Source organism: Filicampus tigris, chromosome 3, assembly GCF_054856515.1.
Source record: "Filicampus tigris isolate MCC_2025a chromosome 3, RoL_Ftig_1.0, whole genome shotgun sequence".
NCBI lineage: Eukaryota > Metazoa > Chordata > Actinopteri > Syngnathiformes > Syngnathidae > Filicampus > Filicampus tigris.
The window spans coordinates 28,068,098-28,096,091 of record NC_141219.1 but is presented as its reverse complement, the minus strand read 5'-3'; the positions used below and the strand labels follow the sequence as shown (position 1 = coordinate 28,096,091).

The 27,994-nt window shown below is 39.8% G+C and overlaps 2 protein-coding genes across 2 annotated transcripts; one reads left to right on the top strand and one right to left on the bottom strand.

Moving 5' to 3' along the window:
• Positions 1–14: 14 nt before the first annotated feature.
• cdhr5a (cadherin-related family member 5a) lies at positions 15–13,693 on the top strand. Its single transcript, XM_086026934.1, has 14 exons — positions 15–168; positions 2,761–2,933; positions 3,241–3,303; positions 3,376–3,465; positions 3,553–3,639; positions 3,945–4,049; positions 4,125–4,310; positions 4,539–4,629; positions 8,170–8,267; positions 8,349–8,555; positions 9,735–9,848; positions 9,945–10,011; positions 10,328–10,488; positions 12,730–13,693. Exons 1-14 carry the CDS (start codon positions 78–80, stop codon positions 13,312–13,314), a joined length of 2,118 nt encoding a protein of 705 aa, XP_085883060.1. The 5' UTR covers positions 15–77; the 3' UTR covers positions 13,315–13,693.
• Positions 13,694–15,409: 1,716 nt separating this feature from the next.
• Positions 15,410–27,896, bottom strand: ctsd (cathepsin D). Its single transcript, XM_086025279.1, has 9 exons — positions 27,728–27,896; positions 26,473–26,629; positions 25,332–25,455; positions 25,129–25,247; positions 24,837–25,036; positions 20,451–20,573; positions 19,017–19,161; positions 16,232–16,330; positions 15,410–15,938 (listed from the first exon to the last, which is right to left on the bottom strand). The coding sequence occupies exons 1-9, from the start codon at positions 27,787–27,789 to the stop codon at positions 15,777–15,779; spliced, it is 1,191 nt and encodes a 396-aa protein (XP_085881405.1). The 5' UTR covers positions 27,790–27,896; the 3' UTR covers positions 15,410–15,776.
• Between the last annotated feature and the right edge of the window lie 98 nt (positions 27,897–27,994).

Genomic DNA, 27,994 nt, shown 5'->3' with positions numbered 1-27,994 from the left:
ATTTGGCGTACCAGCTGGTACCACGGGCTCCTCATCCTCCTCGCGTCTTCAACTGTTGGCGCCCCACAAATCAGGACATGGATCAAAAATGGAAGCACGAACCTACGATTGTCTTGTTAAGATACATCATCACCCTCTGCTTTTGTACATTTGGGTCCGCTCAAAGACGTAAGTAGTGCTCTTATCTCTACTGAGGACTTCATCTGCTGCTACTGACTGCAGGAGGATGTTGATCGGGCTGCTGAGACAGAGAGTCTGTGTTTTCAGCTTTTGCAGTGCTGCCAATCCTCTTTGGCTTGCAGGCATCTGAAAATTAATTAGCCAAACTACAAAAACAGGAAAACGCAGATTTTGCTCTAACAGAGTATCATTGTATCTGACCTGCATCTCACTAAAATTGGTCAAAAGTCTGAGTTTGATTCTATTGAAAACCAGCAGGAATAAACACATCCTTTGAATGTCTTTCACATGAACTAAAAAAGGTCATCTTGCGCATTTGTAATGGTTACGTAGTCTTAGGTTGTAATGTCAACAGTAAAAACATTATTTTGGAGTCTTACACACTTATTAGAATTTAGAATTGTATTATGTTTCCTTTGTTAAAAACACGAGAAATTTTGAATTGTCCCTTTAACAAGAGCTGCTTACATAATCTCAAGTAAATACTACATAGAAAACATTTGTTGTATTTACCCAAGTGCGAAGTGGGAGGGGCCACAGATCATCGCGGCCGTTGCATGATGGCATTTGTGTATTTCTTGCCTCATTCTGTCTTCATGTGCACCGTGTTATAACTTTGTTTTTTCTCCATCTACCTATCAGTAACTATTTTTGTCCGGGTAGTAATTCAGCCATGAGATTTCTGTCCATTTCTGGTTATTTAAAACAGTCTTGAACAATGTTCTCGGGGGACTGAAAATACTGAGGCCTTTGTCACGTTGTTAGCTAGCTAACGTGTTCATGACTTTGCCCTTCGGTTACTGTTGGAAAAGAGCAAATTGTCAAAGTCAATTGCTCAGAATATGTACATAGGAGCACACATATTAATTGGTTTAATGAACTTGAAAAATGCTTTGTACATTTCGCTTGCTTTGATTTGTAACTCATATTTTGTATATGAACTGCAATTTAGCCAATCAATTGTAAATAGAAAGTACATATAACTTAAAAAGAATCATAAAGATATTTGTTGAAAAGTAAGTAGCATCTACACATAAAAGTGTATTTATAAACTAAAATAAGTAAACTCAAACACTAAAAGAAAAACTCAAGTAAGAAATTTGCAAATTTATATTTTACACATGTGAAAATTTGAAGCAGAAGTCAAACTGATTTTTTTTTCTCAAGAATATGTTCTATGCAGGCCCACTTGAAACACGGCATTCTGATTAATATTGCACTTGTGGAATATGAGTTAAGCAGCAAAATCCACCCATTTTTAGCAATTTCAGGGGGCGGCCATTTTGTCCCTTCTGTCGACTGAAAATGACATCAGAGATGCTCAGGGCTCAGATAACAACCAATCAGCTCAGCTTGAGGAAACAGTTGAGCTGTGATTGGTCGTTGCATTAGTTGTCTTACATCTTCTAAATAGATTGAACTCCAAATTTTTTTCAGTGTGATGTCCAAGTCATAATATTGGTCTTGTCCTTTACGTTAGAAAACACTACATATGGATTTTTTAAAATCATTTGAAAATTTGACAACTTTCTTTGTTATTTGAACTACAGCAGGAGTGTCCAAGTCTGGTCTTCAAGAGCCACAATCCAGCCTGTTTTAGGTGTATCCCTATTCCAACACACCTGATTCAAATGATCAGATCATCAGCACGGTTTATCAGCATTATCAGATCCCTGATACTGATCCTAATGATTTGAATCAGGTGTGTTGCCAAAGGGATACATCTAAAACAGGCTGGATAGGGGATCTCGTGGACCAGACTTGAGCATCCCTCAAGTACAGTATGTTACAAAGCGTTGCACTTGACACCAAAGCAGTTTAGGTCCTAGCTTGTTAAAATATTTTTTAGATCCTTCAGCATACAGTGTATTATTATTATTATTATTATTAGTAGTAGTAGTAGTAGTAGTAGTAGTAGCATTGTTTTTATTATTATCCTAAATTCAATACTAGCTATTGGATTTTAAGCTATTTCCAGAATTATTTGGACAATAAATATATTAGGATAATCGTGCGCTTGAAGTGTAGACTAGGCTCCCAGTTTTAATTACGAGCTTTCACCAAAATATGATATTGACTGTTCAGTTTCATTCGGACAAAGTGACACAAACCATACTTTTTGATTCTTTCTAGTCCTCCATGACTAAGTCTGATTTTTCTCCCAGAAGACGGCTTACCAGGTCTTTCTAATATGGTCACCTTTCCTCTCTGGTTTGCGAGTGTTGCTGCCTTCACGTTTGTCTTTTGAAAAGCATGTTGTATTCGGATGAGGTCAGGGCACTGACTATACTACTGGTAATTAAGGATGTACATTTATTTGCTGTCACAATGTCTTGTTAGTGGCCTATGACCTAAGTCCAATAAATGACACATTTCTTTCACTCTCTTTTTTTTCTTTTTTTTTAGATACTATGATTTACTATGGTAGTTGCAACAATATTAATTTAACTACTGTATATGTTGCAGGACTCACTACTCAAAATTGTAACTATCCGAATTAATAATGGTGTCACCAGGCCTTGATAGGTGCAAGCCTTGTTGCTCTTCTGGACAAAATGTGATTTGTCAAACCTCTCTCAGTTTGCACAGTGCCTGCTGGGCCTGTGCCTATCTCCGAGAACAGCACCGCTGACCTCCAGGTGGTAAAAATAAGCTCTGGTAGTGACGTAACACTGACTGTTGTGGTGAACCCTGAAGAAATGTTTTACCTGAAAGGCAAAGCCCTGATGGTGAAGAAAGAACTGGACTATGAGGTGATTAACTTCCAAAACAAATCTACTGAGGGTCACATTTTACAGTAGCGTACAGATGGGATGTTGTTTTTTGTTGTGTTTGTGTGCGCGTGCGTGTGCATGGGTGTGTTTTGTTAATTAGGCTAATTTAGTATTTCTAAATCCAAGCAACACGCATTCAATTGCACACCAGGGGGACATAATAGTAATTTCAAATGCAATATTTATATTATGTTGTCCAAAATGATTTACTGATAAGTGGCCAAATAACATAATATATATGTATAATAATACTTCCGTCATATTACAATGGATACATTTTTGTCAGGCTTTACCCAACAGAGCAGCTCTGGTGGTGTGGGTGCAATGCAGCAGACCAGGATCCAAATCTGTGAGTACAATATGACCTCATACACATCACTGTCACACATGATAAATTAATCATCATTTTGCTCCATATTAGGTCAATGAGTCAGTCGAAGTATTGGTGGAAAATATAAATGACAACCCACCAAACTTTGCTCAGAATAACTACATTCTGGAAGTAAATGAGGTGAGCTGTGCAGCCATTGGAAAGTCTTGACTTCTTATTCATCCCATGTTGGATGTGATTGTGAATTTTGAACTTTTTACTTCCCAGCTGACTCCTGTCAATTCCAGTGTCGGACTGATAGAAGCCACTGATGCTGATTCGGAACCACTATTTTATCGTTTAGAGTCTGCCATGGTAAGGAATGTAATTAGAAGTAATTAGAATTTTTGTGGTCATAACAAGTGGCGACGGTCATGTTGTACAAATCTCTGTGAAGACATACAAACAGCATAAACTGCACTCCAATGATTTCATATAATAGGTAACTGCTTGTGAGAAGTTTGTTAGTTAGTTAGTTTGTTTGTTTATTTGTTTGTTTGTTTAGAACTATCGAGATGTGTTACAGGCAGCACGGTAGTTTGAGTCGTGTTATTGGCTATTGTCAAAGTCTTTCACAGTGTCCTTTTGGTCATGTTCTTTTCTCTTGTCTGTTAAATTAGGATAAATACTTCCGGCTGGAGAACATCAACACTCCAAAATTACTTGTTAAAAGTGTTATAGACTACGACGTTGTTCAGAAAATCTTGCTGGTTTTACACGTACAGGTACAGCGCAGTATCGCAGCAGACTTCTAGATCAAGTCTGCTTTTCTGTGACTTTTGTTGTCCAAAACCTTACAGGACACATTCAATGGTTCCGCCTCCAATGAGCCCTTCTTCACATCGGTGGCCACCATCACAGTGCATGTAAAGGACGTAGATAACCGGCCGCCCTGGTTTCAGCCTTGTCTGAGGACTAACTTAGGGCTTGCCAAGCTGTGTGTGAGCACTGGTTATAGAGGCAAAGTCAATCTAACGGAGAAGGAGGTGAGTCCACACCATGATGATGCCATAGTGCAGAAGCTTCCAAATATAAAATGTGCAAAGGCGCAGTCACACTTTCACCTATCACCTTGTTTTCACATTCATCTGTTATAAATGATTTTGTACTTACTTTCATTTGATGCAGACCAAGATGTCGGATTTTTAATCAGAGGGCAATTACCGGCAAAACAAATGCTAGCAGTAGAATGAGAGTATGATTTGAATCAACAGGAAGGCCCACTGACGCTGGAACCCGGACCAGTTTTTGCAAAAGATGGAGACAAGAATAGAAGTGAACAGATCAGCTACCGGATTTTAAGAGGTGCTCATTTGCTTCATATTTGTGATTCATTGATGTTTTCTTACATATGGCCACCACTGCCTCCTACTGTTTGGACATGATTCTCGACAAGGGTGTCACAGGTTTTACGGACAGAGGGTGCGCAACATTTCACAAGCAGCTAATGAAGAATGATAATACTGTGTAAAAGTTTAAAGTCAACAGATTAAATTTGGAGTGTTTCAGTATTTCAGTCTGTTTTTAATACAGCACACAAACACAGGAAACATGTTTGGAGCATCAACACACACACCCCAAATAAAAAAAAAAGTATGTACACATTGTTACTGTGTATGCAAAACTGTTTGCAAAAAAGGGTCGCTGTCTTGTTACAAAATAAGCCAAGTCCATCATTTTCAATTGACAAAAAAAAAATGACAGAGAAAAATGTACCTTCTAGGAGTTAATAATGTCATCAAAGTCAAATTAACAGCTTCAATCGGCAGTTAATCGGTGGGCGGAAGCATCAAAGAATGCCGTCAGTTTTGCAAATCGATTGATTACTCTGTTGCGACTGCGTGCATAAAGGCTAACCACATGACTTTGGCTCACAGCACAATAACTGTTTGCTCCAAAATACTTTTGAAGTTGCAGACATTACATTTTGGCGCACATGTGTCTAAATGGTTGAAGAAAAATATTACTCCGTGATGTTATAATTCAGCAACAAAAGTAATATTTGGTTTTATCTCTTGGCTCTCTTAACTTCCTGATAACTACTTTCCTAAATAAAGTTTCAAGTAATACAAGTCTTATACGATGCACCTTGCCTGTAATGTTTCATATTTAATATCCATATTGAGCTGCTTCCTAGACAGTCTGCATCACAAATGACTTCATTCTGTGAAATCCTTTAGACTCACGTTCTGACGTTCTGCTGTTAGGCAGGAACTAATTGTTACTACCAGCATCAGTAAAGACTTACTTTCTTGAAAACCGTCTATACTTCACGCTCTTTTACTCTCTTTCCTGCTTTTAATTTTTCTGTTACCTAATCAGGCGAGCAATAGTGTAGTGACAGTGAGGGCACAAACTTTGGACCGGACTAACAGTGCACGCATACTTGCTGGCAGGGGCGGAGCCAGAAGGTGGCTAATGGGTGGGCCTGGAAAAATCAGGGTCAATATTTCTCTCACTTCGCACAATCCTCCTGTCCCGACACATTGTATATTCACATAAAATGACAAATTGAATAGTATGAAGTTCAGATCTTCCTTAGACAACCACAATTATGCCATTCTTAATATTCAATAAAATAAAAAAAAAACACAATGAAACACAAATTCAAAAATAATTTAATAATCTACTAAAAATGTAAAAGTATATATTTTTTCCTGAATCTCATTAGGTGGGCACTCTGTCTATCTGGGTGGGCCTGTGCACACCCAGGCCCACCCATGGCTCCGCCCCTGCTTGCTGGATGGAGAAGTGAAGCCACCAGCAGCCATCTTAACTTGCCATATACTGTATAAATTTGTGAGTAACTGCTGCAAGCAAGGTCGCTGGGAAATCATGGAGTGGCTTCCAGCCAATTAGGGTGACCATATTTCTATTTCCAAAAAAGAGGAAACTCGACCCAGCCTCGAGATACAGAAATTATTCTCAAAATGCCATACTACTAATCATTTTACAGTGGTGCTGCACTATATTCAAACAACGTGCAGTATGAGATATGGATGTTACATATTGCAATATCAATATTATTGTGATATGTACCTAAAGAAATCTTTATGATCAAATAAAACAATATTTTTTTCATGAGGAAAAATATGAATTTATTCTTATCTAATTAAGTTCTACTGTTAGTAATGCCCTTAGATACTGTTCTCCTGTTGCACAGGTGTCAAACCTAAGGCCCGGGGGCCAGATCTGGTCCGCAACATCGCTTTATGTGGCCCGCCAAAAAGCAAAATATGTGCATCGACTTCATGTTCCATACTAAAATACCAAAATTGCAAATTGTCTTCACTTTTACAAACATTGAGATATTGCACTCATTTTTTTTTTTACCAATGCCCCTTTTAAAGAAATGGCATAATATTTGAACAAAAGGTTTTTACTAGCCTCTGATTTCAAAACTACATTGATAAAAAAGTACTTGATTTTCAGTTCCACATAATTAAAATGTGTTAAACTAATACATATAATGTGTTTATTTTTGAGGAAAACATAGGACACTAATTTTAGTCATGTGCAATCGGTGTACATGTTCGACTTAAGTAAATCCATTTTTTTTTCAGTGTAGGTGTACATCAATTTGTTGTGTTTATTTAATATGAGGCGATCATACATTTATTTAGAATGGCTTTCCAAAGGAAACCATAACTTCGATGTGGCCCGCGACAAAAATGAGTTTGACACCCTTGTCCTATTGGATGGCGATGCGCACACAAGGTTGCATCTGATTGGTCAAAATTAGATTAAAGCATATAATTCCACATGAATTTATTGAACATATTTTGCATTCTGCACTGCATGTGCCTTGATCACAATGAGAATATTTTTTCAATATATTGTGCAGCCCTAATTTGAATTATGCCTCCTCTGTATTGGTAGAAAAAAAACAACACAATAATATCTCGCTTTTGAAGTCTTACTTAAATATGACAATGTTCAAAATAATACCCCTCCAGTAGCAAATCCAGCTTTAACAAAATATTTCTCACTATTTCTTCAGTGTAATAATTTAAATAATAAAGCAGTGTGTGTAAATGTTAAAAGCTGAGTTTAATAATTTAGGTTCGTGTCAGGTAACTACTGTACATAATAGCCTAGATATGTTCTCGTGAGTGATGTCACGATGAACACAAGTTAGTTATTTCGGCTAGTATGCTTACTATTCTAGTGATGAATGTGTATTGTATGTATTGTTTGGCTGTTTAATTGCTTAATACAGTGAATTGCATTGTTAACAAATGGATATGCATTGATGATGTTGCTAGGTTATTCTTTGTCTGTGTTGTTGCAGACCACAATAAATAGACGTGTCAAGTGGAATACGGGCCAGTGTTTTCTGACAGGAGCACCCACATTCATACCTTGCCACTCTAAAATAGTCATCCTCTTCGTTTTACTTCACATTATGTACACTTAATACAATCTTGCAGAGTCAACCAGAAAATTGTTTCCAGTTTGGCAGGAGAAACGCAAACGGAAGTGATGTACGAGCTGCCTTGCAAAAGTAGCAGTAATGTACTTTATTTTAATTTTTATTTCGGAACTACGAAGTAAAAAACACAACTGCCAGGGTGGTGATAAACATAGAAGCAAAGAAATATATTACAGTAATATAAAGTGTGACATCATCAGCAGGCGCGAAGGACCCAATTTAATCTGGACATTTAAAAAAATTTCAATGAACATTCTATCAGTCCGGCCCTCGGCTTGTCGCAAAATTTATTTGGCCCTCCGTCCATTTGACTTTGACACCCCTGCTGTATATCATGTTGCTGATGCTTAATGATATTTCCATGAGTGTGGATTGAATATTTTACAATGTTTTAAATGCTGTGGCCGATGCAGGGAATGAAGGAAATCTCTTCCAGATAGATGAGGATACAGGGAACATCAGCATGACTAAAGCTGCCGATATCGTGGGCCCAATAACACTCATTGTTCTGGTAATGCAACATCGGATTGGACAATGTATTGTTTTGCTTCTTGTTATTCAACTTTTGTTTATTTTCAATTTCAACACTTAGGCATCACAAGTGACCAACCGGGATCAGTTTTCTGTGACGCAGGTGACCTTTGATGTGACGAAGAAGAGCAGAAACCCTCCTCACTTTGAGAAGGAGCGTTATGAGGGCTTTATCTACAGCAACTCTATACCTGAGAGCATGATCCTCAGGGACCGCGCTAGCAACAGACCTTTTCGAGTCCGAGCGCGAGATGAGGACTTTGCCGGTGTAAGTTCTTCATTTCTGACGGAGGAGAGGCTTTCAGGTGGAGAGTTTTGGTTTGAATCCACTACTATTTTCATTCATTTTAACCTATTAGCAGAACATTATCCTGAAAGACTTAATAGGGTACAAAACAATGACTTTGTTGTTGTATAGTGCTGCTGCTTTAATGACATCTGGACCAGCTTGATCTGAGTTGTCATGAAAGGCTTCTCAACCGTGATTCGAACTGAAATCAACCTGTACTGAACAGTTGAAATACACTTATTCAATTTTATTCTACCAGCTGTACATTCAACTTTATATATAAGATATAATACGGCACAAAAAAATAAGGACATTTGTGTTTGGTAGATCATTTCTTTGTTGTAACAGTGTTTCCTGGCAAATCATATACCATTGGAAAGCCCATTTATTACCTTTTTAACCATTGCCACATTTCGACAGTCAAAACACAAATCCTCCTACCTGACAGAGGTGTCAAATCCAGGTCCAGAAAGTAAACCCTGCCACAGTTTGTCTTTAGCCACAGGTGCTTCTATACTCAAGAGCTCCTTTTCCTGCCAGTTGAGTAGAAGCACCTGTGGCTTAAGACAAACTGTGGCAAGCTTTACTTGGTGGACTTGGATTTGACACCCCTGACAGAAAGGAGGATTTGAATTTTGGCTGTTGATTTGTGGGTTGAGCAGCAGAGATGGGTTGTGCCAATGAAAAAATTGCCAAATCTTTTCTCCCCACGCCAAACGCTAGAGCTTATTTTGCTGTTGGGGGATGTCAGTCAGAGGCAGGCCACTAAGTGGGCACCCCAAGAAGAGTGTTTCCTTAGCCTGTCAGCACATTTGCATTCAACACATTAGCAGTAAAGGTTTGCAGTACAATACGGCCGATGACTCTCTGCCCTGCTTGCCCTTAAATAGGAAATATGTCTTTTTTTTTTCAAACTTCAATCATCCAATCCACCAAACAAGAGTCAACAGCAAAATGAAATGTTTGGTGTTGCCATAGATGAGTGAGCAAATTTTTCATGGGCCCAGCCCACATATAATCAGCTCTGCTGCTCCTCCCACAAATAGATGTCCTGACAAACATGGCACTCTTTAAAAGGGTAATTAACAGCAACAGTGGGGTTTGGATCTCTTTGCAAAAATAGCGATCTACAGACTTAAATGGTCTCCTGTATTTCAGGGTGTGAATCCGGATGTAAAATATGAGGTACAGTACAGCAGTTACGTCAATGTGACCTCAGATGGTTTTGTGATTCTGAAGAGAGTTGTCAAAACGGAGTCATTTGCTTTACAGGTGAATATCATGTTTACAAGCACGGCAACAATAAATGCCAAAATATTTTGACATGACTTTTAAGATGTTAATGTGTTTTCCCCCTCTTGGAATCAGCTTAGAGCAGTGGACACAACAACAGGAGAATTTGGTACAGCTGCCCTCTCTGTTCAGGTCATACCTGGTAGGAACATCAGCGTACAGTATACCGCCTATAGTTCACAATCATAACAAAGAACTGGCATAGACTTGAACATGTATTGGCAATGGAGGGGCATAAAATGCTATTAGAAAGTATCCGGACACCCTCGTATATCAAGTTGCCTTTAGCTATCGTGTAAAATACGCTTTTGCTTAGCCATTCAGCACTTGTGGAAAAAAAAAAAAAAAAAAAAATCTTTGGCCATTCCAAAAACATGAAGGAGGTCTAAATACTTTGTGAATACACAGGATGTGTATGCAAACTTCATTTGAACATGCAACTGGCATGATCTCTGCAGCCGATGCCATGCCGTCCCCTTCCAATGTTGGCTACCGTGCGGGTGACATGGCTCTCCTCGGGCTGGTGATGGCGGCTTTGCTGGTCCTCTGTCTCATTGTGATCGGCTTCTTGGTTTCTCGCTTATGGAAGGGCAACTCCAGCGTGGACAAAATATGTCAGGTCAGTAATATACAGTCATGACAACATGCAATTCTATATCATTATTATTTATATTTAGTTCATGTTTCTGTTTGTCCAAGACATTTTTTTTTTTTGTATTTCTTGTTGAAACCTAGTTTGGAAAACGCCGTATCGCTCATGCTCTAGGTACAAGATAGCTTTCCTTGGCCTTCAGAAATTATAGTATTGCCTCGTAAAATGAAACTTCAACCTTTTTTCAAAACTATTTTGCAAAGATTTGTTTTGAAAAACCCATGAAACACATGGATGGTGAAAATGACTGGCAGCAACATAATTCAGGCTCCATGATGGAGAATATGGCTTGCACCATTTTACATCACAGCTTACACTGTAATATGGCGATATAAAGTCTACACACCCCTGTTCAAATGCCATTTTTTTATATTAATAAAACAAAGGGATCAAGACAAATCATTTCTAAACATTTTTTTTAACAGCCACATCCCAGTTATAAGATACAGTGCACACTTTAGAGGGCAAAACTACCACAGACTAACAGCAAATATGTCTCGTCATAACTGAACATTTGGAACATCATTTAATGAGACATCCGGGCCAAAAATAACAGTTACCAGAGATGGGCATTTTAACCTATTTTGCCGGTCTGTCCGCAGTCCGCGAGCTGGGCCCTCTTCCGTCATTGTCCCTTCGTACTTATTCATAAATATAATCGTCCTCTGACCCCGTCCGTGCTCATCCTTTTAAAGCGCTTCCGTCTTTACATTCCGTTAGTCCGCCCCCAACACCCAATACGTACCTTATCCCGGATTACACACACAAGACAGGCTGTTTCTATTAGTCAGGGAAATAGGGATGTGTGGCATAATCCATGGTATTACATGTGTTGGACCACTAGAGCAGTGTTTTTCAAACATTTTTGAGTCAAGGCACATTTATTTTTTTCTGAAATTGTGGAAAAAAAAACGTATTTAAACAAGATAAGTGTTATATTGTTTACATAAGCATTTTTTAACATTGAAGAATGACGTTATGACGTCTTGAATAAGAATTAAACACAAAGACAAAGAAAAAGTATTTTATGTTTCATATTGATTCTTAGTGTGAAAATAGGCCTGTTTGGATAAACATACGTCAGTTATTTGCTTGTCTCTAAACAAAGACAATTGACTACCTGCTGCTGCCACCTGCTGGTATGGAAGAGTACTACAATGTAGTAAAGACATGATTACGCTGCCAGGCGCTAGACTGCACAAGCACACAAATGAGATAATTTCCCACGGCACACAGTTTGAAAAACACTGCACTAGAGGGCAGACTATGCCTGTGCAATGTTACAGCAGGAAACACACATGAAAAGTGTTGTGCAGGCAATTAATGAAGGCGGCTCCGTGGTATCGCAGAAGAGAACAGTGGTCTTGCTTTTTTAAAGAACCCAAGTAAGTCGGTACTTGACCCGGTTTGGGATAATTGCAGGGGTGGACGAAAACCTACTTCCGTCCTTTTTCAAAGACTTCTTGCCCTCCGTCCAGCCGTTCACAAAATGAGCTGGACGGACGGTTCCGTCCCTGGACCAGAATAGCCATCTCTGTTAGTTACTCCTGGAAAACGTTTTACAGGTATTAGTTTACACAGTATGTTCATATTAGAAGGAAGATCACAATCTACTATAAATTGTTTTCATAATAAGCATTTTGTTGACTCTAAAATATCCAAAGTCTTTTCATGGACACAGAAAAGGCAGCAATTGCAAGGAATGACCCGACGACTGGCAAACTGGCAACCATTACAGTCCCATTCGAATGAGGTTTTGGGGGGGATACTATGAGAATAAGGAAACTGTTGTCCAAATGATTGTACGCCTGTTGCTCCTGTATTTATTAATTCTGCCATTGCTGGCCTGATTTGTTTCAGTTTTTCATCCAAACATATTTTGCTAGGCAATTATGAAAATTTTTAGACACGCTGACATTCATTGTGTGTGCCAAAACACAGGAGTCTTCAAGCAGTGACAGTTTACACATCAGGGGAAAAAAAAACTATAGTGACAGTTTACACATCAGGGGGAAAAAAAACTATGTTATTTTCCTTGCAGCTCACGTCCGCTTTGGATGAATATTTATCAAGCCATTCAACACATGATTCTTGATGAAATATGGTCACGTGATGAAACTCTGCAAAACCACCGTATGCGTATAGCAAATGAACAGAGCGTATTTTAGGCCTTAATTGATTACATTTTCATCCCTCCATTGGTTCTAGTGCTTGGACTGTCTGAAGTCTGAGCAGCCCAATCGGGGCCACAGAGACTCCCTGCAGTACAACAACGACGGCTTCCAGAATGAGGCTGACGGAAACCGCGGCCAGTGGAAGAACGCCCTTCCCAGACGGAGCACCTTCCCCGGGGGCCGAGTCATGCCCCTGGGGAGACGCAACCGCCACTGTTCGTCCTGTGGTGTCTTCACTAACCACACCCCCAAAGGAAGTCCCTCGGTAAGACCCTCCAGGAGAGGTAGGGGAGATGGAGATGATTACAGCTCAAGGGCCATCCTGGCCAAACAGAGGAGGAAGGAGGGGCAGAAGACTGTGTGGTTCAAGGAGATCGAGGACTCCTCGGACATTGAGGTGGAGATTATACCGGACACTGTGGGCCGGGTGGAGGAGGAGACGCAGGAGGAGCTGGAAGGGGAATTGGTGATGGAGGGAGTAGTCAAAGACCCTGCTGCCCCACGTACAGAGTCTGATGATGGGCAAGAAAGCCACAGCGCGGAGCCCACAGCTGAACAGGACAATGGTAGTAAAACCTCGGAAAAGGAGGTGGAAGGGCGGGACGGGCGGGACGGCTGACAGGACGTCAGCTCAAGTCGGTGTCACTTTTGGATCCTTCCAATAGTCAAGGTCTGAACAGTTCAGTTCATGGAGACTCAACATTTGGATCTACAAATACCTTAAACTAAAGATTCTAGGGTGTAAAAGTACACATTTACTACTGTGCGTTTCTAAGAATTTTGTGTACGCAATAGATTTTATTAGCAGGAGCTGATAAAATACCCTTATTTCTTATGACGACTACTCAAGACGACACTTTCAAAGCCTACCAGCTCAAAGGCCATTCTTAGTTTAAGTTGAAACATTTTTAACATTTGCCAAGTGAACTAAACTGAACTACATCAGTCACACATGAAAGTGCAAGAAGATAACTAGACAATCAGAACAGTTTTAATTTAAAAAAATAAATTATATATATATATATATATATATATATATATATATATATATATATATATATATATATATATATAAATAAATACATGCAATTTTAGAGAGTAGTTACAGTTGCTGTATTATGATTTTTTTTTAATTTTGAATTATGATTATTATTTGAATAATGATTATTTGATTAGAAAGGATATCATTGTACAAATAGAGTCCGGGCATTAGTTAACAAGCCAAGGAAAGGATATTGAAATATTGCACCGGTATTTGCTAATAAACAGCTCACATTCTATTGAGTGATTGACTCGAATTCACCAACATATTGTAGTGTACATACAGACACACCCCGGAGGACATAACAATGGGTACGGAAAGTATTCAAACCACTTGGGAGTTTTTCACTTTTTGTGTCATTGCAGCCATTTGCCAAAATCAAAAAAGTTCATTTTAATTCTCATTAATGTACACTCAGCACCCCATCTTGACCGAAAAAAAACAGAAACGTAGACATTTTTGAAAATGTATGAAAAAAGAAAAACTGAAAAATCATTAAGTATTCAGACCTCAGCTGCAGGGACAGGATGACTGGTTGCAATTGAAGGAAAGATGAATGCGGCCAACTACAGACATATCCTGGAGGAAAACCTCTTCCGGCTGCTTAGGACCTCTGACTGGGCCAAAGTTCACCTTTCAACAGGACAATGACCTGAAGCACACAGCTAAAATAACAAAGGAGTGTCTTCAGAATAACTCTGTGACCGTTCTTGACTGGCCCAGCCAGAGCCCTGACCTAAACCCAATTGAGCATCTCTGGAGCGACCTTTAAAATGGCTGTCCACCACTGTTCACCATCCAATCTGAAAGAACTGGAGAGGATATGCAAGTAAGAATGGCAGGGATCACCAAATCCAGATGTGAAAAACTTGTTGCCTCATTGCCAAGACGACTCATGGCTGCACGAAAAACGGTGCTTCTACTCAATAAAATGCGTCAAGATCTGAATAGTTATGATCAAATTATATTTCAGTTTTTCTTTAATAAATATGCAAACATTTCTACATTCGTTTTTTTCTGTCAAGTTGGGATGCTGGGTGTACTTTTTTGATTTTGGCAAATGGCTGCAATGACACAAAGTGAAAAATGTCAAGGGGTCTGAATACTTCCCAGGCACACTGTACTGTATGTGTATCTATCAATATTGCATGTTTGTCATATTATTTCATTCACTACGTACTATTAAACGCCCAATAACTTTAAGGTGATGGAAATGGCACCAAAATAAATGCAGCCCCCGCCCCCCCAAAAAATCCAAGACACCTTAAAAGAATATATGTATTCTACTAATCCCAATGCCTCACATTTTGTACTTTTTAATTAACTCTCATGAGTACAGGTTGTCTATTTCTGAGCATATGAATATAAACATGGCTGTGAATACATTGTTGGTTTCGAATAAAATACACTGATGTCTTTTAGACAAAACATTGCCTTGGTCCAAACTGTTTTAGGTCTTGCAATGTTCGGTCAAATCTTTGAAATAACTGAAATTCTGATTTAATAACCAAAATGCTCCAATGAGCTTCAGGAGGACACATTCGGTATTAAACCAATTAATCTTCCCTTTTTACATCCAAAACGTTTTGTTTTTTTTAAATGTTTAACTATTCCACGCAGGTTTGCAGCCCGACAATAAAATGATTTCCATGGAAAGAATTGGACACTCATGACAATTCTAAGTATTTATTTAGGTATTAAGGCCAATCACAATAAGCTACTTCAGTCAGTAGTATAGGGTCACCTTCCTCTAAAATTCCATTAATTAAATAAGATTACAGTTTAAAACAAGTCCCTGATGAAAAAGAAAACCAGCTCAGACACACCCACCCCCTCCAATCAGCATGCAGACATCACCTCTAAAAACAATCCGAAATCTTCAACTTGGTGAGTGGAGTGAATGTCAGCTCTACGCAAAATCTTTTGCTAAATTGTGTTTGATTGCAAAGCAACAAAATCTGTGCAGCACAGACAAATGCCTTTCAAAGTGTGGATTTTTAGCACTGTACCGATGTGTAATATTTGTTATTATTTTGTACTCATTTGGCTTTAGCAAAGCCAACCCTGTTGTTCTCTCGATCAAACACTGTGTAGTACTGGCCGATGAAGACGTCTCCCAGAATCCACAGGGGACCCGCTGGGGGAGGGATGTCCAGACCCATGAAGCCGCTCAAACAAATGGTCTTACCAGCTTGGCTTTCCTGCAATTTAGAAAGTGACAAAGTTAGAGTGTGCTGCTGTTTAGGCATTTCAAACTAAATATGCCAGAATCTAAAAGCTGGCAGAGAGCTTGTAACAGGAACGAGAAAAACAAAACAAGTGTAATCTCTCTGAATAACAAAGCTGCCCCCTCATGACTTGGTCAAATGAAACAAAGGCTGCAACTGTAGTTTTTTTTGGGGTGACGTAATGCTCATTCGCAGGGTTGTATTGTTATTGAGTAGTAGACCCAATCTCTGTGGCCCCCTGCTGGACAAGATAGGCACGTTCTCACCTTGAGTACATACTGGTCTCCAGTCAGCTTGTAGGACTGGCCTCCCACATTGAAAGTGATGACAGGCAGCGAAGGGATCTTATCACAGTTGACCATGTACTGAAACAGAAATGGGAAAGCTTTATATTTTTCATGCACAAACCTGCTTATCTGTGTTAGAATACAGACTAACATTTATTATTACACGTCCTGATTGCATAGTCATACATAGAAATTACTTGGGCTGTTCGATACCACTTTTTTCCCCAGACCGATACCAGTACGAGTACTCAAATCGTGATACCACTAGTACTTTTGATACATAAGTTTTTATCAAGCCAATCACAGATCATTTTAAATAATATATAAAGAACAAATTGCATTTTTACTTCAAACGGCATTAAATGAATGGCAATTTTCTATGAGCTTTTTTCCATTTGTTCATACATATTTTGTATAGCACACACAATAAAAATGATTTAAATACAATTAATCGCCAATGGCGGCACGGTGGTCGACTGGTTAGCACGTCCGCCTCACAGTTCAGAGGTCGTGGGTTGGAGGCTGGCCTGTGTGGAGTTTGCATGTTCTAACCGTGCCTGCGTGGGTTTTCTCCGGGTACTCCGGTTTCCTCCCACATTCCAAAAACATGCATGGTAAGTTGATTGGACTCTCTAAATTGCCCCTAGGTGTGATTGTGAGTGTGTGTGATTGTTTTGTCTTTGTGTTCCCTGCGATTGGCTGGCAACCAATTCAGGGTGTCCCCCGCCTACCGCCCGAAGACAGCTGGGATAGGCTCCAGCACGCCCCGCGACCCTAGTGAGGATAAGTGGTATAGATAATGGATGGATGGATGAATTGCCAATCAAAATATGTGGTTATACCATTTCTTTCCAAGTGCACATTGAAGTGCAAAGAATTACAACACATACAACAGCGCTGCAAGTAACATTTAGGAATACCTTTAACAACTACCGTTTAACCAGCAACACAAGTTTGTCATCGTGGTCTGAAGGCACCGTTTAATTTAATTGCGGTCCCTCAGTTTCAACACTCTGCGCTACCCGCTTAATGACGCACATGACCAAGGAGAAGGAGGCGACGAAGAAGTCTGACGTCAATAGAAAAAGAAATTCAAGACTGATCGCTGAGAATACCACACACCGACCAAACCAGAATGTCCAGCACAGGCCCATTGTGAAACTCTTTGCGGCGATCGGAGGCTTTCATATGCTCTGATCACTACTGCAACAAAGCTAGATGCTAATAATAATGTGAACATTAGTGACCCACTTTCTATCACTTCAGTGAGCAGCAGGCTATTATCTTGTTACAAAAGCACGAGCGCTGGTAACCAACAGCCCAGCTCAGCGGCGTTAGTGGCGACAACTTTGTGACGTCAATGAGCGTGGAACGCGGCACAATTTGCCCGTACGAGCTCTAACGCCACCATGGTCTCTATGGCAGCCCTCTTTGCCTTTGAGTAGTTGGCCACCCCTGGCCACTCAAAGGCAAAGAGACACAATTTTGACTGTGTGAATGCAAAGAGCCACAGCATACAGAAACTGCTCTGTCACGTCCCCTCACTCCCTTTCACGTTTTGACAAACTGGTTTATTGCATACCTTTGTAGCCGATGAGTGCTTCATACATTTGGGGAACAACATGTCTACTTGTTAACAACTTGTGTTTGAGAAGTTCATTCCTGAAGGGAGGGAACTCAAGTGCCGCTGAAGATTTGAAGCCTTGAAAGGTTCTAAAGGCAGAATGGCTTGTCATTGCATTTTGGTAGGCCAACACTAGGCAACTTTTTTTCCCCTCCAAATCATTTGTGTCAACGCGGGTTATGCACGCACTTGTTCCCTTGATAGTCTTTTTTTTTTTTTTTTTTTAAATCGAAAGATTAACATACTGTAGCTCCGAGCGTACATGGCTGGCTGTTGTTTGCATAGCTTGTGGGAGAAAAGTCACGTGCCCCAATCAGCCAATCATCAGTGCATTTCTTCCAACGTGTCACATTATCAAGAGGATGACCCAGCCAATTGGGTGCCTGTATTCGTAACACGAACCCGGAAGTGAGGCGCGGAAATGCCACACTGGTAAGCAAAATTACATCTTGAGAAGAACGCCTCATTATTTTTGCAATGAAACAAGACCAGGACGATAGCAAGAAACTTTTACCGCATCATTCCGTGCTCCCCACCCCTCAACGCATAATACACTATATTATGGGGGGACAATAATGAGGTTGACAGCGCGCGGCGCCCAGCTAAGATCATTTTCAAAAAGGTCTTCAGGAGTCACATGAAACCGGCTCGTGAGCTGTAGATTGGCCAGGCCTGCTCTATGGTAATAAAAAACAGACGGAAAGCATTGTGCAGCGCAATACATTTAATTAATGAAGTTATAAGGATGCTAATCCTTGTGATATATGTTTTGTGTTACTAGTATTTGAAAGTGTCATATTTGTTTTCTTGTATACATTCATACACAAAGCATGAAATGTAAAACTTGACATGGATACATTTTACTGAGTAAAACACCCTGTTAGCCATGCACCCCTTTTAATTCCTGACGGTAAAGCGGCCATAAAAGGGCCAACTTTCATGAGGACCGGTAACTTGAAATGAGGCCGGTATCGGCTCGATACAGATGCCTGGTATCGGTACTCGCCCCTTCCAAGAAATTCAATTTTCCAAGATGACTGGCATTCATCAATTAGTTTTCAGAATAGGAAATGGATGGATTTGGGGGAAAAAAATATAATAAAAATCAAAGGACCAGTGAGATCTGAGGTTCAATCTCACCTCTCCCTGGATGAGTGGAGTGGCTCCAATGGCTTTCTGCAGAGCTCTGACCTCCGCAGCCGGGCCAGTGATCAGAGACGTGCCAGTGTCCACGATGGCTTCGCAGCCGCCTTTGCATAAGCTCAGTTGGGTGCCCACTTGCAACCTGAAACGCAAACATTAGTAAGTAACTTCCAACCATCTTCTATCCCACTTGCAGAACTCACATTCACATCAAGTGACAATTTAGAGCAGCCTGCCTTCACATTTTGCCCGGCCCCTTGAACAATACCAGAGACACATTATGAGTAGGAATCGTCCAAATTCAAACATTGTGCAACCCTAATTTAATAAATAGTTATATTATATATTTATTTTTTTCTGTGAAGAACCCAGAGAAGGTTATATATGGCTATTCATTTCACAAATCGTGTTATTTATTTCCTGACCTTTTTTTTCTGGGAAGAACCCAGACAGGATTATTTGATTTTTATCGATTTCATATATAGTGTAATTTCATTTCACGTATAGTACCGGTATTTATTTCCTGGCTTTTTTCTGTCAAATTTCACAGAAAAAGTTATTGGGTTATTTTTTATTTCATGAATAGTGTTATTTAATTAATAGTGTTATTATTTATTTCCTGCCTTCTTTTCTGTGAAGATCACGGAAAGGGGTAATTAATATTTGGTTATGTGTGGCTTTCTGGAAAAAAATTAATGTTTAAAGCGGAAGTCAACCCAAACATTTTTTTTCAAGAATATGTTCCCAGCAGGCCCACTAGTTGAAACACAGCATTCTGATTAATTTTGCGTTTGGGGAATATAAATTAAGCAGCAAAATGCACTCGTTTTTAGTCAATGGGGGCGGCCATTTTATCTTCTGTCGACTGAAAATGACATCACAACTGCTCACGACGACCAATTATGGCTGACCTGTTTTCTGAATCAGAGCCGCGATTGGTCGTTGTGAGCAGTTGTGATGTCATTTTCAGTCGACAAAAAGACAAAATGGCTACCCCCAGAGATGGCTAAAAACGAGTGGATGAACCCTTATTCCACAAACGCAATATTTATCAGAATGCCCTGTTTCAACTCGTGGGCTTGCATAGAACATATTCTTGAAAAATAAATGTTTGCGTTGACTTCCCATTTAAGTTACGTGACGACTGATTACTAGTTTTCAATGAAGTTAGCATGTGAGCGGAAGCCAGAGTACGGTACCTGGAGCAAACCCACACAAGCATGGGGAGAGCATGCCACAGTGCTACCAAGTAAATGTGTAAATATGAATAATCAAACACTTTCCTCTGTTGAGCGACGTCTGAAAATGTCACAGCAGAGATTAGACTTTACAGTTTTTGTGCGTTAAAACTGCATTGTAATAAGCCATGTAACCTGCTGAAAGCCTTTTTTGTGGTGTTGATAAAACAACGTTTCCCCTCCAACAACTCACGAGTCCATGCGGATCTGCCAGTAGGCTTGGCGGGTGATGTTAACATAGTTGAATTCGCCACTGTAGTATTTAGGGTCCGTTCCTCCCAGTAGCAGCTCGCCACCTGGCTCAGTGTCAGGGTTCCTAAAAAAGAGAAAAATGTACACTATTGTAGATAAACGCTCATTACTTGCTTTTGTAGGCCTCCCAGTCAGTAGGATTATTTAGGTCAACGACTACAACAAGGATTATACCACACAATCAACCACCGTACACGTTAACTCGACGCACTTGATGGCCTTGTGGCTCAGAGACAAGACTTGATCAAGTCGTGGTCAAGAAAATGTACAACCATTGAGGCCACGTTGACATGAAAACAAGATATTTTGAAAAATGCCAAGTTTTGTGTCCATCATACAATCTACGGGTGGCTGCAAAGGGAATTACAGGAGATTTATTACGCAACACTTTCAAACAGTTGCCCGATGTCTTTGACTTGGATTCTTCCTGACACAAAAGATGAATAACTAATTACACAACATTATTTTATGTGCCACATGTACTACTGGACAGAACTTCCTAGTGCTACTCCAGAGATGCTGTGGGCTTCTTGGTACAGTAGGACGTCAGGACAGGTTTTGTCACGGCTCTCATCAGTTAGAGGAGGCTGTTGTTCTATGTTTTCTCTACTTTCCTGTCTGCAGAGTTTCCCAAAACAGTACATCCACAAAGTATTCATTGCGCTTCACTTTTTCCATATTTTGTAATGTTACATCCTAATTCCAAAATGGGATAAATTATTTGTTCCTCAAAGTTCTTAACAACACCCCATAATGACAAAGTGAATAAGGTTTTGAAAACTAAGAAATCACATGTCAGTCACAAGTATTAAAAGCCTTTGCCACCAAGTTCAAAATCGAGCTCATGTGCATCATGTTTCTACCGCTCATCCTTGAGAGGTTCCTACAACGGAATTGTCCACCTGTGGTCAATTCAGTAGACTGGACAGGATTTGGAAAGGCACACACCCGTCCGTCTATATAAGGTCCCACAAGTGACAATTAATGTCAGAGCGCAAACAGACTTCATACATTGTCTCAAGGCACGCATCTGGAAAAGAGTACAGAAAAATCTCTGCTGCTTTGAAGGTTTCAAGGAGCAAAGTGGCCAGCATCATTCCTAAATGGAAGAAGTTCTGAACCACCTGGACTCTTCCTGGTCATCCGTCTAAACTGAACAATAAGGTGAGAAGGGCCTTATTCAAGGTGGTGTCCAACAACATAAATGTTACACTTTCAGAGCTCCAGCGACTTCCCTGGAGAACAACCATCTCTGCAGCACGCCATTAATCAAGCCTGTATGGTTGCCAATGGTTGAAATTTGTTCTTTATGTCAGCAGGTCTTTAATCCTATTTGGATGTTGTGTTAGTTTAAATCGTATAAAGCATGTTAATTGCTTTAAACTTCGCATCACACATTTTTGTTATGAATTAGTGGGACCATTATTATTATTAATATATTCTTTATTTTCATTTTAAACTACAGTAAATTACTAATCAACATTACACTGACGATCAAGTATCCAATCTAATATGCACATAAAATATGTATATGATTGAATATTGCACATGCATAAAGACAATATTCATCATTTTTGTTTTGGGTTTTTACGCAAAATGATCAATTTTCTAAATGTATTTATCTAGCTTGTAAGCTTATGTATAATCACGGACAGAGAGGGGCGCCATAGAAAAATCTTGGACACCAAGTTCCCTTGGACCTGCCCTGGTTTGGTGAGAAATTAGCATTTTTAACATGGGGAAAAGTTCCAAAAAGTTGATTTTGCATGATATGAATTGACAATACACAAAACAAAACTATGAATTTAAAACTAAGGGGCCAAAGAGGATGAGTAAACTACTACTACATTTTGCCTGTCCATCATTCATCAGCGACCTGGGAGCTCGTCCGTCACCGTCAGACCGTCATTATTCCAAGCCGAACCAAACCGTAATCGTCAATCTGTCAAACCGTAATCGTCAATCTGTTATTCTGTCATGTTGTTTTAACTAGTGTTGTTCCGATACCGATACTGGTACCGTTTGTGTTCCCGATACATCGGCTGGTACTAACAACTAAAACGCCGATGACGGTTATCGATACTGGTATCATTATTTGAACGCAGCGCGCATATTTGAGAGCCGCATGCGGAAGGAAAATACGAAGAAAAGCCTTATCAATTATTAGCGTTATTGGTCATCGGTCTACTTATGTCTAGTTTGGTGAAAAAAGTCGCTATAAGGACATACATCGCCACATTTGAGGCAGTTGCTTGGGGGGGGGGCTTTGATGATATCAAGAGGGCTGCAATTACTTTGGGGGCATGTCGGCTGGATCTTTGTCTCATAGCAAAGTATGTTGCTTTTACATCGATCACTAGTTTAATGACGTAAAACGTCTTTCTTGAATTTGTTTGCGTCCAGATAATCTCGTCTGTATGACCCATCGAAGCTTTTCAAGCTCGCCATAGCTTGCTAAATGCTAACAAAGAGACGAGTTTGTTTACAACACATCGCTCAGCAAAATGTTCTATTATGTTCCATCAACGTATATGAAATTTGTATACCTATATAAATCAACAGATTGATGTTGAACAGTAGTGCCAACTAAATCTTGAATGAAAAGTAAAAAGAAAACAATAACTGATATAAAGTCATCAGATCATAACCTTGTATGTTATGATGGTGTTAAGTGGTCACGTTGAAGATTTGACAGCCATTGTGCGCGTCGGCTTTCAAACAACTTAATTTTTGCCTCCGGTTGATTTGAATCACTGCCGGTGTCACAAAAATAAAATCTCTAGTTGACCGATTAGAGCAACCATAAACAGCACAGGTGTTAACCATTTTTAGAAACACATAACGAACTTCTGTTGTTATCTCACTCACTCGACCGCCTGCCCCTCTGGCAGCATACAAATGTGACGTCACGCATTTGGGGCACTGTTAGAATCACTGAATATATTTTAGAAGTACAAATGCTGCACCTTTCTTTCTTACAAATGTACATTCATGCGAATACAGTATGTATCCCATGTCTCACTCTCACAAGCACGAAGAGCTATGAAAATAGGCTGTTTATTAAACATATGTATACGTTACTACAGATACTTTGCAAGTGATTACTTAAATATGAATCATTTTACATCCAAGTGAGTGTGCAATTCTTTAGAAATACAAAAAAAAATGTGCTTATTTTGGATTTTTTTCAAACAGCAAGGCATCAGCACAGTATCGGCATTGGCTGATACTGCACAGCCAGGTAGCGCAATCAGTATCAGGGCCAAAAAGTGGTATCGGAACAACACTAGTTTTAACCACGCTTCCATCATTGCTTCCGTTGTTAAACTTCTCCAGTTCGTCAATCCGTAAAAAACAAAACAAATACAAAAAAACTTTTTTCCAACAGATGAGAAAAATGCAACCTCTACTTACGAACGTCTCTAAATACGAAATTTTCAAGTTACGAAATGCCTCAACAGGAAAATACTGCCCCTTGTTACGAAAAAAATTTCAGGATACGAAAGGTAAAAATACAGAATGGGCTGCCACTCGCAGCTCCGGAGTTTCCTGAACGCAACATACTCATAGCTGCTCTGCGATTGGCAAGCCTAGCATCTTCCTGGCATCCCATTGGCTAAGAGGGACCTCTACCGTATGTGTGTGTGTATGTGGAATGTGTATGTGTACGTGTACGTGTACGTGTACATATATATATGGCCCCTCCGGCCATGAGGTGTTCCGATAGTTTGACGTGAATTAGAAACGAGGAAAGGAAAAGAAAAAAAAAGAAGGGAGAAAATCGTTTTTTTTGTCCATACAAACGAAGCAAGAGATAATAGAAAAGTATCAAAAAGGGATGCGTTTGGTTGATCTCGCCAAAGAATATGACTAATAGAAACAGTTAAACAGTTGAAACACTCGCCACTTTACTAAATCAGTTCTTTAGAAAACGCCAGGCAAAAACCACTTCTGAGAGAACATGAACCAAAGGGGGCAAGAAGCGATGAGGACAGCAATTAAAATGTAAATGGCCATCATGTTTACTCTTTACTGTTGTTTGTTTTTTTACATTATGCACAACTCTCATTTATTGTGTAATAATCTAACTGTGATGCATTATAAAACATTTATGTCTGAATATTGGGGGGCTTGAAACGTATTAGGGTATTTACATGGAAAACACGTCTCTACTTACAAAATTTTCTACTTAAGAAATTTCTTCCAGAACCATTTAATTTCTTAAGTAGCGGTACCACTGTACTTCCAGTTGTTACATCAGAAAAATATGTCATTGTGTTGTGTTCCCTGCAGTTTGAGAAAAACGCAACCATATATTATTATTCACCTGTTCAGGTAGAAAGAGAACACGTTCTGCTCAACCTTCTTCTGCCTCATGATGTTATCAAAGACTGGCGCCACGGAATCCACAGATATGCGTGGAAAGGCCATGCCAAGGATTCCGTCAAACTTAGCCGCAATAAAAACCACCCCGGGCTGCTTTATTGCTTCCCCAAAGAGCTGATTCTCCACAGAGATGTCTCCAATCTAGAAAAGGGAGTGAGCATACAAGATCAAGATTTTTTTTTTTTTCCATTGCATGATCATTTACTTGACGCAGCTGCATGAGTCAAGCTTACGGTGCACGTGTCCTGACTGAGGTAGCCCGACAAACTGCCGCTTCCGTACTGGATTGCAAAGGAAGTGCCATTCTTCACATATGTGCTGGACTTAGCTGAGCTATATTTGTGGTGAAGTACTACAAAAAATAAATCAATAAAAACATTTGAGTTAATGGAGGTGACTTAGAGAAGTGCTATTCATAATACCAACAATGACTTACAGCAAGCGATGTCAAGAAGGGAGCAGTGGATGGAGGGAACCCACAAGTTGGAGGAACCAGTGTCAAAGACCACCGTGAAAGGCTGAGGAGGGGTGCCCAGGCCAATTTCACCATAATACTGGGCCTGGTGACAACATAATAGTCACTAGAATACATCAAAATAATGTTGGAAGCTGGCAATGATGCATGGTGAACAGTCTAAATAGAAATCATTGTCGAGCTATTCAGCGAGAAATGTTCTTTGAAAGATTAGCAACAAATCCAACACTAAATGTAGGTCAGTCTGTTCTATTCTCATCAGTAATATGAGACTCTGCAGAGCTTGGCGTCTACAACTGTGAAGAGGACGCAGGTCAAACAGTCCAAGTTGTGCCCAAGTTGAAAGCGATTTCTCTACAAACTCCTTAGGTGACACAAATATCCATTTCATGTGACGGAAAGACAGTTATTTCAAAATGCCATTGCCAAAATACTGATTCGATGTCAACAGAGGAAAAGTTCCTCTTTCTATATTAATTAGTTCATAGGTTCTAAACTTTGGGGGATGTCTTTGCTTTGTCTCTTTGTGCTGTGATGTCCTTTGTGTCATGACTTAGTACTTGAGACAGAAGAATTTGAAGCTTTCAAAGAGTATCAGCATTTTGCTCAAACCTCAAATCTTGATGCAAGTGGCATTACTGACTCAATTGTGACTGTGCATTCAAGCCATCCTATTTTTAATAACAAGGTTACTGAGGTAAAAGTATTCACCCTAGGTGTGATTGTGGGTGTGTTTGTTTGTCTCTGTGTAGCCTGCGATTGGCTGGCAACCAATTCAGGGTGTACCCCGCCTACTGCCCGAAGACAGCTGGGATAGGCTCCAGCACGCCCGCGACCCTTGCTAGGATAAGCGGTATAGATAATGGATGGATGGAAGAAGAAAAGAGAACAAAAACTACTGTGAGGCAGCTGGCTGTCAAAATGTGACAAATATAAAGCAATCCATTATGTGCGACAACTTCACCCATTTTACAATTTGGCTGTTGTTTTTCAGGAAAAGGAGTCGCCAAAGACATGAACCTTTCATTTGTCGCACCCATGGCTTAATTTTTAGCAGTCAAACACTGCATACAGGAAAAGTGTTTGTGAGAGGGATGCCTACATCAAGGTAGTTCTTTAGTGTCTCCGGAGTGGGTCCACTACTTGAGGGAAAGCCAAAGTTGTACTTGAGGGGGTGCTTGCTGGCCACAAGCTCCTCTGTATTTCTCCCCGAGTCGGTCATCTCACGCCTGATGGAGCGGAATTTCTTTAAGGGAATTCTACATCAGAGGAAAAGAAAACTGTTTATTTTGTAGTTTGGCAGGAAAAGATCTGAAAAGTAAAATGTGAATAAAAATGCATACATTTGTGAAAGCAGGCTCTACAGTAAATTCATCTTTCAATGGTTGCAGTAAAGTTATAACCTACATATCACTTGTTACTTGTTGACACTTATCTCCACACAATATATAACAACAATGCAATACAAGAAGCCCTTGCAGTTTATCACACGATATATAGAGGTTACGAATTGCCTGCGTTAAAAGAATACTGTATCACAAAAGGTCGGACGCCCTATTTTGCAATGTACTGTTTTACATGTATGGTTTAGAAGTGATTCATACACAAATATTGACTGTTAATGTAACTTTACTATTGTGTAATCATAGTTTAGTGATAGACCACGACTTGTTGCGACTTGCTTACTAATTCCCCATCCAGGGGCCACTAGTAACGGGCATTTACTTCGTTACCGGTATTAAATAACATTATGGATAGATTGTACTTACAGATTAGTTTTGGTGGCACATACTTTTTAATTTTGAGTATTTATGTTAAGAATTTTACTGTTGGGGGTTAATTACGCTATTACGTTCTGACGACCAACACCCTCAGTCAGTACATCAATTACAATAAACAGTGCTGACTTGGGGAAAAGGAACGTGGTTACAATATGACGCTTTTCTGTTACCGCGTTTCGACCCAAAAACTGTCGTATACAAATGGTAAGAGCTCTGGAAGACTAGCTAACGCAATCACAGGTTTATTCGTACGTGTTGCGATGATCCCATGCGCGCGCACACACACACTCACAGCAGAACCTTCAGAATCACTGCAGTTAACTAGCCAACGTGAGCTTATTGACCGGAAGAACGGGGCCTCTTTCATTCATACTTCATTTTCATCCATTCTCAACCATCACTCAGGAAGAGCTTAAACAGACACAAAAACAAAACAAAAATCACAGTATAATGTCTGCCAGAACATTTGTCCCTTCCCTTGTGCGTTTTAAAGACACATTGCTCACATGGCTAAACCGAATGACTTTGGATTTACTCTACTTCTAATGTCGACATCGAAAAACTAGATTTTCTTACCTAACAATCGCGTCGCTCGCCAGAGCTAACGCCGATAAAAGAAGCAGATAAAAACTCTTCATTGTAGCGATTGGAAAGTCGCGAAAGCTCCCACACAACAATTACTACTGGACGCTTTGAGACTTTAGTGACAAACAAACGCTTTTTATCAGGTGACCGAGTCATGTGAGGCTCATGCTGCGTTTATGTTGCATGGCACAGTGGGAAAATCCACAACTCAATCACAAAAGTGAACGTCATCTAAAAGATCACAGCGATACAACAGAG

What these genes read in the sequence shown, in the direction of transcription:
- ctsd (XM_086025279.1), bottom strand. Translation starts at nt 27,789, where the DNA reads ATGAAGAGTTTTTATCTGCTTCTTTTATCGGCGTTAGCTCTGGCGAGC. An exon ending in CCTTCTTGACATCGCTTGCT is followed by an intron (nt 25,248 to 25,331) that starts GTAAGTCATTGT and finishes TATTTTTTGTAG; the next exon opens with TACTTCACCACAAATATAGC. An exon ending in CTCCACTCATCCAGGGAGAG is followed by an intron (nt 16,331 to 19,016) that starts GTGAGATTGAAC and finishes TTTCTGTTTCAG; the next exon opens with TACATGGTCAACTGTGATAA.
- cdhr5a (XM_086026934.1), top strand. Translation starts at nt 78, where the DNA reads ATGGATCAAAAATGGAAGCACGAACCTACGATTGTCTTGTTAAGATAC. An exon ending in GCAGACCAGGATCCAAATCT is followed by an intron (nt 3,304 to 3,375) that starts GTGAGTACAATA and finishes GCTCCATATTAG; the next exon opens with GTCAATGAGTCAGTCGAAGT. An exon ending in ATCGTTTAGAGTCTGCCATG is followed by an intron (nt 3,640 to 3,944) that starts GTAAGGAATGTA and finishes CTGTTAAATTAG; the next exon opens with GATAAATACTTCCGGCTGGA.